Source organism: Nicotiana tabacum, chromosome 16 (genome assembly GCF_000715075.1).
Source record: "Nicotiana tabacum cultivar K326 chromosome 16, ASM71507v2, whole genome shotgun sequence".
Taxonomy (NCBI): Eukaryota; Viridiplantae; Streptophyta; class Magnoliopsida; order Solanales; family Solanaceae; genus Nicotiana; species Nicotiana tabacum.
The window spans coordinates 35,056,769-35,068,017 of NC_134095.1; the positions used below are offsets into that span (position 1 = coordinate 35,056,769).

Sequence of the window (11,249 nt, forward strand, 5' to 3'; positions counted from 1 at the left end):
CGATTAAGAGAAACATAGGGCAGAACAGAAGCATGTTGGAACACTAACCACACAGCCACATGGGACAAAGAGGTAACAAGACTAAAGCATACTAGTTAAATAAACAAGAAGCATATAATAAACATGCACATGTTGAGGTTCAGAGTGAACTAATCATATAAGCCATAGAGAAAGGGAACTGAAGCATAGTAGTTGAGAAGGAGATGGCTAGGAGACAAGTATCAAAGCAGAAGTATACAGAGACATGTAGCACATAGAAGAGATTATGATAACAGAAATAGGGGCATACCAGTTAAGAGATAGCAAACAAGAAGGTGAAGGCAAGTTGAATCCAATAGTCTAGCCTTGGCTTTCAACCGGCTAGACAGTGCAGCAAACACAAGTAACAGAAAGAATTACAATGGAGAGTGTGTGTGTGAATAAGAGTTTGTGTGTGTGTTTTTGTATCTTTCTGAGTGTGCTCGTGTGTTTGAAAGAAATCAGAATGGGGTTTATGTAGCACTTAGCAAGGTAAAACAAATAAGGCAAAGAATAATAGAGTTCATAAATAAGGTATACAAATAAAAATCAGTAGTTAATTGGGGCTAAACCCAACTAATTAGTGCAAACAGAATCCGGGAAAGACACCTTAAAATAAGGGGAATCAATTACCGGCCCCAGATTGGGATTCAAATAAGGCAGGAAATAAGTCATATGCCATTTATAAGTCGGTTAGAGTAAATCAAAACCTAGAAATTAGACTAATAAACTAATTAAGGCAAGTAGTACCAATTAGGAGTCATAAATAAGAAAAATAGTTAAAAATCACAGAGAAGTACTAATTTCAACAGAAAAATATGATTACAAGCCCTAATTAGGCTATTAAAATTAATTATCCTCTGAACTAATTGACAGGACAAAGAATAACGGGCAAATATTGAAGCGAACAGTGAAATAATTAAACAAACAAGGGATTAGAACATAGGCATGAAAAAATAGTAGAACTAGTAAACATAATCAAATTCAAAAACTTAGAAACTTTAAAACATTTTTGCAGAGAACTTAAGAGGAAACCCTAGTTTTAGAAAACATTGAAATCGATTAATAATAAGGAAAAACATAAGGTTTTTCAAAAAAAATACCAGATAAACTTAAGATCATCTCAGATCTACAAGGATCTGAACAGACTCACGTAGAAAGAGATTAGGGTTTTGAAAAATGGAGCGAGATGAGAAAAATCCAGTTAAGAACCGGAGTTTCAAGCCATAATCATAAAGATAACAATACTCACAAACATAGCGATGAACACAAGGCAGTTCACCAAAAATAAAGAGTTTAGGTTGACTCTAAGTTGAGTCTTTTGAGATTCCTTCAAACCACGAAGAAATCGAACAAACAGAAGAGGTAAGAGGCCGGCGGGGGCTTGAAATCATAGAGAAATCCCATGGAACGGGGTGTTTTCCAGTGACGGCGGCTAGGGTTAGGGGAGAGCTTGAGAGAGAAGAAAGGAGAAAAGGGAAACAGAGGCAGCGGAATGGAGAAAGTGAGTAGGGTTTGGGGATGGGAGATTAATTAAAAATGGTAACTCTTTCCAGGACTATTGATCTCTGAGACCAACTGCCATGATTTGATTTGGGGGTTGAACGGGTTTTATGAAATAAGTCAGGATATTTGGGCTGTGGGTATTTTAATTGGGCTGGGGGTAATGTTTTGGGCTAGGTCCGAAATCAAAATAAATTTAAAGAGGCTATTTGTTAAATACTCAATTAATTGATAAAATAATTTTTGAAAATAGATAATAAATGATAAAAAAATATTTTTGGTGCATAAAAATGACTTTAAATAATTACTTAATATTATAATAATATAAAAAGTTATTTTCTGGTGAAATAAAGTAATTATGCACACATGGGCTATTATTGCAAAGTTATTGCAATTATAACCCTAAAAATATAAATGTGGTTATTCATGTAATAATTAAAGCTTAGTATAAATATAAATAATAAAAATTAAGCAGTAAATTATTATAAAATCATTTGTGATGCAATTAGTAATTATTTATATAAAAAATACTAGGATAAATTAATAAAATCCTTAGAAAAATGCAGAAATCAGGAAAGATATCAATTGATGCTCATGCATGGTTTTAAAGATGTATATACATTTTTGAAAATAGTATAGGAAAATAGATTCAAGGGCCTCTGAAAATATGTGTTTTGATTCAAATGTTTTTATTTCACTTACCCCTCTCCTGTGTCCCTACACATTAACCTTCCCGATTCCTCTAGGATAACACTCACTCACATAGGAAAGATATCCATTCTTCCTAACTATGTTTTGGAGAGAGTTATTTATGTACCTACATTCAGATACAATTTGTTGTTTGTTAATAGGTTTTGTTCACAGTTTCTTTGCATCATCTCATTCTCTTCTAATCAATGTCTATTGCAGGCCTCTTTAATAAAGAGTGCTCAAGTTTTTGGTGAAGCAAGAGATGGATTATATCTATTAGAACCCACTGCTATCAACTCTAGGAATAGTAATCAAGAAAATATAGCTTCATCTCTTAAGCATAGTGATTCTGTTCAGATTTCGGTACCTTTTCCTTTTTCTGCAAATGCTATCTCTGATGTAAACCTTTGGCACATTAGATTAGGCCATTTGCCTTTTTCATCAACGAAACACTTCAGTTTTATCTCTTTCCTTCTAATTTTACATGTTTTTGTGATGTTTGTCCTAAAGCTAGACAAACTAGATACCTATTTCTTTTAAGTCAAATCAAAATAAAAAAAGCATTTGAATTAATATATGTTGATGTTTGGGGACCCTACAAGGTCCCTACTTATAATGGATATAAGTATTTTTTAACTATTGTGGATGATTACTATAGAGGAACTTGGATATTTCTGTTAAGCACAAAGAATAATGCATTTGGGGTTTTGAAAAACTTCTTAGTCATGATTGAAAGGCAGTTTGGAGTCAAGGTACAAAAGCTAAGAACAGACAATGCATTTGAGTTTGGGAGAGGCAGTCAAGAATTTGCCTTCCTTTCCTCACATGGAATTCTTTACCAAAGAAGTTGTGTAGCAACCCCTCAACAAAATGGAATAGTTGAAAGGAAACACAAACATATTTTGAAAATTGCAAGAGTTCTATTGTTTCAATCACATGTTCCTATTGCCTATTGGGGAGAATGTTTACTAACAGCTACTTATTTGATTAACAAGTTACCTTCCAAGGTTCTCAAAGGAAGACACATTTTCTGTGTTGTTTAACCAACCTACATCCTATAATCAACTCAAGACTTTTGGTTGTCTATGTTATGTATCTACCTTATCTAATGGAAGAAGTAAATTTGACCCAAGAGCAAAAGCTTGTGTATTTTTGGGTTATCCTCTAGGACAAAAGGGATATAAATTGTTGGAATTAGATACTAAGAAGATTGTTGTATCTAGATATGTTCACTTCTTTGAGGATAGGTATCCTTTTGTTTCTAATCCTACTTCCTCCTCTCCAGATCATATATTCCCCATCTTTTCTCCAACAGATACTACTTACCCTATATCTCCACCAGTTTCCCCTTCACTAAATGCAGACTCACTTGACTCTCCAATTCCTACTAAGGATCAATTACCTCACAACTTCAGTTCACCTAGTTCTAGTAGCACTAGTAAGAGTTTCCCTTCTTCTGCAATCCCAGCTAGCTTTCAGTCACCTCACATTGGTCATTCATCGAGAAACAATACCACATCTAGACCTCATTCACCTAGGAGAAACTCTCATGATCATATCTTGACACCACCTGTACCTAGAAGATCTAGTAGAGAAACTCAATGGCCAAGACATTTCAAAGATTACAGTTGTAATAACATCTTCCTCACTCAGTTTACTGATTCTTGTCTAGCACAACCTGCTAAGCCTAATGTTTACTCTTTTGGAGCCTTATCAGAACATAATTAACACATCATGCAGTCCATTTCAAAAGTACAAGAGCCTGTTAATTATTCTCAAGCCTTTATGCATCTTGGTTGGCAAAAGGCCATGTACTCAGAAATTGCAGCTCTACAAGAGAACCATACTTGGGATGTGGTGCTATTACCTAAAGGGAAGAAGGCATTGCCTTGAAAATGAGTTTATAAAGTCAAGCATAAGTCAGATGACTCAATAGAGATATTCAAGGCTATATTAGTAGTTAGAGGAGACATCTATCAGATGTTTAATGGCAATAGCAGCTAAAAAGAACTGGTCAATCTATCAATTAGATGTGAGCGATGATTTCCCTCTACAAGAGGAAGTTTACATGAAATTCCCTCTAGAATATTTTTCCCAAGTCCTAACCATGTCTGTCTACTCAGAAAGTCTCTCTATGGCTTAAAGCAAGCTTCACGACAGTGGTATGCTTGGTTTGCAGGTGCATTAAGTTTCAAAGGCTATTCTTCCTCTATGAGTGACTACTCCTTATTTTTTAAATGTACTGGGAATCTAACCTCTATTGTCGCAGTGTACGTAGACGACATTCTTATTAGTGGTAGTGATTCTCAAGAAATTACAGAACTTCAGTCATTCCTTAGTACAGAATTCAAAGTAAAAGATTTGAGAAATCTGCATTATTTTCTAGGAATGGAAATTCTCAAGGAAGCACAAGGGATTATTGTGTGTCAAAGGAAATTTACCTTGGATTTATTGAGTGAATTTGATGTTTCCAATTCATCTTGTGTTTCCTCCCCTCTTGAACCATCTTCAAAGCTCAGCACTGATGAAGGACCTTTGATATCCAATCCTACTGTATACTGTCATCTCGTTGGGAAGCTGAATTATCTAACTCACACAAGGCCCAACCTGTCCTTTGTTATCCTTAAGCTCAGCCAATACATGTAAAGTCCTCGACTTTCTCATTATATGGCAGCTACTCGAGTTCTGAGATACCTCCATTCAGATCCCGGACAAGGGATCATTTTAAACTCAGATCCTTCTCTCAAGCTTGTTGCTTTTTGCGATGCCGATTGGGCTTCTTGCCCTGAATCCCGGCGCTATGTTAGTGGATTCTATTTCACTCTAGAAAGATCACCCATCTCATGAAAATCCGAGAAACAAGCCTCAATTTCTTTGTCCTCTAAAGCGGAAGATCGATCCATGCGCCGAGTTGTTGCTGAGTTGACATGGCTAACTCGATTACTTGAGGATTTTTCTGTACCTCCCTCTTTACCTGTTCATGTTCTCTCTGCTAGAAAATCGGCAATTCATATTGCCCGAAATTCAGTATTCCACGAATGGACAAAACACGTGAAATACTGTCATTTTGTCTGGCAACAGTACCTTTCAGGTCTAATTTCACTCTCACACGTTCCTTCCTCGTCACAGCTCGCAGATCTTTTCACCAAATCTCTCTCACGACCAGCTCATAATTTTGCTCTTCACAAGTTGGGTGTTACTTCCGTCCCCTCCAACTTGAGGGGGGATGTTGAGATAATGGACTCTCATGTTGCTTTTTCTCATGGTTCATCTCAGAAGAAGAATGAAGAAGAAAGCTCAATAAAGAAGATGACTACTCTAGTGTTCCCGACAAAGGTGACTTAAGTTCGGAGTTTACAAAGAATGAGAAACATAAAATGTGAAAGGGAATTTGACACGTGGCTCAATCTTGAATGTTGATGATTTAATTGATAGATCAATTCTGAACCGTCCAAATTAAATAAGTGTAGCTGATTTTCACATGCTTCATACATGTGATATATCATTGTAAAGGAATATTTTTCTGTTGTGTAGGTTACTAGTTAGCCAATAGAATTAGAGCAAGTGTATTTGATTTTATCATTTTCTTTTATAATTTATTTACGCTAGATTTTACATATTTAGTGATACATACTTGTATAAATACAGAGCCTTGCACAGAAAGTAATATACAGAAACTTTTCTACTTTTGTCCTATCTTATTCTTTCATAAGATGATATACAAACGATTTATGCCATAAATTAGTTCAATATTTGGATCTGCTTCAGCCGAATTAACTATTAGTAACATATCTTATTTTTGGGATATAGTGATTAATATGTTTTAACTTCGAGCTTAGCAATCAGACTAGGTGCGAAAGGGACTAATTGAGCTTATATAACACATTCCCTTAATTAATTAACCCCTCTTGGTCTAGCCCTTAATTACTATGACAACTCTTTAGTTGTCGATTTAATCATTAGTCAATTTCACAGGCATCATTTTTGAAAGCGAGAGAAAGAGAATTCTCTTCTGCAACTAAAAAAAAGGGTGAGAAATAGTTTTCGTTTCCCTACTAAAAAGGATATTTAAGGAAAAGGAAAGTGTGGGAAGATTGCAAGCATAGACAAGGACGTTTTAGAGCATTTAATTTAGTGAGACATGCCATGAACTATTTTTCCACTTTATTTTATGTCGAAAATGTGAAGAATTATTTTACTCGAATTTTAGAAAGCTGCCCAACTAATTTCTAACTATAGATGGCCATTTATGTCTCCTTTAAACAGAAAAAGGGTCGGAAGACTATTTTCTATATCTTTGAAGCCAACCAAAATTAATGTCCACATGCACATGTTTATTTGTCCAGTTATTTCTTTACGTGAGAAATATATAACTTGAATTTTCATGTTTTGATATCGCTTAAAATCAGGCGAAAGATAAAAAGTAATCTTGAATATCTTATTTTCCCCCATAGAATATATCTCCGTTTCATTATGTAGTGACATTTGATTCCTCTATTCTATAATTGCTGTTGATGTTTTACTTCGCCTTTATTTCCATGTATTTTCATGAATAATAATAATTCAAGTTAATTATAGAAGGAAAAATATCAAGGAACTACTATATTGATCTCTAGAGATTTAGATGTGCAAGACTAATTTGGAAAACGTTGATCCACTTCCATCGTCGTATTTTAAGACATGAGATATGAGATTATTTAATTGGACATATCGTTTTTTCGTGTTAAATGCCAAATTAGTGTAACACAAGTTTATTCAAACATATTCGGTGCTTTATTATGTATCTTAAAATTAAAAATAAACGCTCCCTTGCATGCACGAAAATTAAGTCATGAAATAGAGCAACCTCCTTTGTTATTTGAAATGTACGTGGTGCGAATAATGCAAACTTCCGTAGAAATTTTAGGGAAATTATAGAGACTCATAAACCTTGTATGGTAACTCTCCTTGAAACTAGAATGCGTGGCCATGCTCCCCTCCAACATGAATTTCATTTCAGCAAGATGATCAAAATCCCCGCTGAGGGTCCTTCTGGTGGCTTAGTGATTATGTGGATGCATAACTTGGTGATTGTAGATGAGGTAGCGAGAGTGGATCAAGAACTTCATGCTATGATTAAGGTACTTTCGAATCAAAAACCTTGGCTTTTTAGTGCTTTATATGCCAGTACTACTATTAATAATAGAAATATTATGTGGAATAATTTAGAAAAGTTGCATGAGACTTATGTTGGTCCATGGTTGGTCGGAAGTGATTTTAATGATGTTTTAATGTCTGATGACAAGTGCAGAGGACGCCCTATAAATAATACTAGAGCCTCCAAGATTTGGAACTGTATTAACAAGTGTAAGCTGTTAGATCTTGGTTTTAAGGGATGTAAATATACCTGGTCGAATTATAGGAAAAGAAGTACTGGCCTGATTATGGAGAGATTAGATAGATGTTTTGTTAATGATGAATGGCTTATTATTTATACAAATGCCATAGTAAACCATCTCCCCATAACCTACTCAGATCACAACCCTCTCCTTATTAGACTAAGCCCTAGTTTTAAGAGCAACACTAGCAAACCTTTTAGGCTTGAAACCATGTGGTGCTCCCATCCGGACTTTATCAATATAGTGGACAAATGTTGGAGGAACAAACATCTCTTAGAAGCAGTCAATTATTTTGAGCATGAAGTTACTCGGTGGAACAACGAAGTCTTTGGTAACATCTTTCATAAAAAGCGTAGACTTCTTGCTAGACTTAATGGTATTCAATTCTCCGACAAGTACAATTCGAGCCCCTTTTTACATCAGCTTGAATCTACTCTAGTTAATGAGTACAATAATGTGCTTAGGATGGAAGAGGATTTTCGGAAGCTTCGATCCAGAATTAATTGGCTCAATGAGGGAGATGCAAATACTAGATTTTTTCATATCTCCACCATCAATAGGCGTAGGCATAATAAATTACGCACTTTAATAATGTGGGAAATTGGATTGAAGACCCCGCTCAGGTAGTTGACCATACATTAAATTTCTTTACGGATATTTTCACCACAAGTCACATTAGTTCGAATTGGAAGGGCATCAACTCTAGTATTAGTTCCTTCAACAAATTAAATTTACACAACCTAGACAGACCGATTACTGATCAAGAAATTATTTTCACTCTCTTCTCTTTTAAACCCTTTAAAGCTCCTGGACCAGACGGGTTTTATCCTTTTTTTTACCAAAAATATTGGTCCATTGTTGGTCCTGCGGTGCTTAGTTATTGTAAAAATATCTTTAACACTCAACAATTTCCTGAATTCCTTAATAACACTTTTATCTGCCTTATCCCAAAAATTCCGAATGCAAATGATCTCAAAAACTTTAGACCAATAGGTCTATGTAATACTATCTACAAGATCATTACCAAGATTATTGCTAATCATATAAAGCCCTATTTGGATGAGCTCATCAGTCCTTATTAAGCTAGTTTCATAAAGAATAGAAGAGCTAGTGATAACTCTATTATTATTCAAGAGGTCATTTTCAACTTTAATAAACGAAAAGGTGCTAATCATGGCATGATTCTCAAAATCGATCTAGAAAAAGCTTTTGACAGATTGGAATGATCATTCATCTTTAGAACCCTTCGCTACTTCAATTTTCCTCCTAATATTACTAGATTGATTATGTCTTGTGTTATCACTACTAACATTTCCATTCTAGTTAATGGGACTAGAACTCCTTTCTTTATGCCAACTAGGGGTATTAGACAAGGTGATCCTATGTCCCCTTATATTTTTATCCTATGCATGAAAATATTTTCTAGATATATTAATCATGCAGTTGATTGTGCGAATTGGGACCCTATTAAGTTGTCTCCTAGGAGCCCTCCTTTGTCACATTTATTCTTTACTGATGATTTAACTCAATGACCAGAGCCAATAAAAAATCTTGCTTTACTATTTTAGAAGGCATCAATGTTTTCTGTAATTTATCAGGGCAGAAAATCAATACTACAAAATCAAAAATTATATTCTCCTTAAAGCCCTGATAACCTTAGAACTGAAATCTCTAATTTTTTTGGCATTAATAGCTGCAGCAACTTTGGAAAATATTTTGGATTTCCTATCTTAAATAGACACCCTAAAGCATCAGACTTTCAATTTGTTATTGACAGGATGAGATTCAAGCTAGCCAACTGGAAAATTAGTTGCCTTAGGCAGGCAGATCGACATTGATCTCCTCTACTCTCTCTAGCATACCTAATCATGTTATGCAATATATTCATCTGCCAGTTAAAATTCTTAATCACATTGACAAAATTCAATGGAACTTCCTTTGGGGAACTACTACTACTAAGAGAAAGTTGCATCTTGTTAACTGGAAAACCATCACTAAGCCCAAGCGCCAAGGGGGTTAGGTCTAGTAAAAGCTTCTACAAAAAATTTGGCCTTGTTAACCGGCTTAGCTTGGAGATTTTTTATTAATCCTATTTCGCTCTGGGCTAACACTCTCATTACGCAATACTCTTTCAAAAAGAATCCTTCAAATAGCTCCTTTATTTGGAAAAATATTCTCAAAGGTTGGTCTATCTGCAAGGAGGCTATTACTTGGGAGATTGGCAATGGTAAAAATATAAATTTTTGGAACCGTAGATGGATCCTTAACCTTCCTCCCCTTTGAACCATTATTCATGGTCCCTTAACCCTGCGCGAAAAGAGCCTTAATATCCGTAATCTTTGGTTTGATGCAACATGGGATCTTTCTTCTATATCTTTCGAATTACCTGATTATTTAAAAAATTATATTACAAGCATTAACATCCCTCATAATGAGCTTTGCCATGATCATCCAATTTGGTCCATCAATGCAAATGGTATTTTGACCACTAAATCCACATATAGTCTTATTGACAACCATGAAAGGTCTGTCAATGACTTTGACTGGATTTGTCATCTTCACACTCAAAAAAAAATCATTTTTTTTCTTCGGCTTTGTTACCATAATAGACTTCCAACTAGAACTTATCTCAATAATATTGACATCAATATTGATAGAACGTGTAAGAGTGCTGAAGAAACCATTACCCATATATTCCTTTCTTGCCCCATAGCTAACAGGTTTTGGAATGAAATTGGTATCAATAATACTAGAATCACGTTGGTGGAGGGCCATTGGATTGATATTGTAAAAAAGTTTCAACCCCAATACCTCTCTTAATGTTAGATTGGCTAGAATTTTTTCCGTTTGCACTTTGGAACCTGTGGATCAATAGAAACAATAAAAACTTTAACAATGACAAACAAGATCTCTCCCTAAGCCTAGTTATTACCCGTGCACAAGAATTTAAGCTCCTTACCTACAATCACTCTAGCCCGACCAACAAAAAGAGCATAAAGGTTAAATGGCATAAGCCAAGGCAAGGTGTTTATAAATTTAATACAGATGGAGCTTATAAAGGCAATGATAAGATTGGTGGTTTGGATGGTATCATCCGAAATTCCACCGGAGATTGGATTGTTGGTTTCCAGGAACATACTCATGTGCTTAATCATACTTACGCCGAACTTCTTGCTTTAAAGCAAGGACTGCAGCTTGCCCATGAAAGAAAATTGAAGCCGCTAGAGGTGGAAACAGACTCGGTGGAAGTAATACAACTGATTCAAAGTAATCATCCTACATATAACTCAATCGTTCAGTTTTGCAGGTGGTTAACGCTCCAGCTAGAGATCCAGAACATCAGGCACAGTTTTCGCTAAGCAAATTTAGTAGCCCATCTCTTGGCAACAGAAAGTACCAAGCTTGCCTATTTCAGCACTCAAGTGAAACTTGATACCGTCCCTCACTTTGTGGCTGCCAACTTTCTAGCAGATCAAAGGGGGGCCTCCTTTACTAGAACTATTTCAGAGAACTCTTGTAATAAATTAGCTAATCTTGGGAATATCTGTGCTATAATTGGCACCTCTGTTTTTCTGATAGCTCCTTTAACTCTACAAATCATGGACTCGATCCCATTGGGACTTCCATGATAGAATATTGTAATGCTACTTAGTTTTTGTT

The 11,249-nt window shown here is 35.4% G+C and overlaps 1 protein-coding gene across 1 annotated transcript; it reads left to right on the forward strand.

Moving 5' to 3' along the window:
• The first annotated feature begins 10,408 nt into the window (after positions 1–10,408).
• LOC107798044 (uncharacterized) lies at positions 10,409–11,022 on the forward strand. Its single transcript, XM_016620969.2, has 2 exons — positions 10,409–10,837; positions 10,897–11,022. The coding sequence occupies exons 1-2, from the start codon at positions 10,409–10,411 to the stop codon at positions 11,020–11,022; spliced, it is 555 nt and encodes a 184-aa protein (XP_016476455.2).
• The last annotated feature ends 227 nt before the right edge of the window (positions 11,023–11,249 follow it).

Bases quoted from the DNA above. Each gene is read 5' to 3' on its own strand.
- LOC107798044 (XM_016620969.2), top strand. From the start codon at position 10,409: ATGTTAGATTGGCTAGAATTTTTTCCGTTTGCACTTTGGAACCTGTGG. The intron at 10,838-10,896 runs GTAATACAACTG...TCAGTTTTGCAG, and splicing joins TGGAAACAGACTCGGTGGAA to GTGGTTAACGCTCCAGCTAG.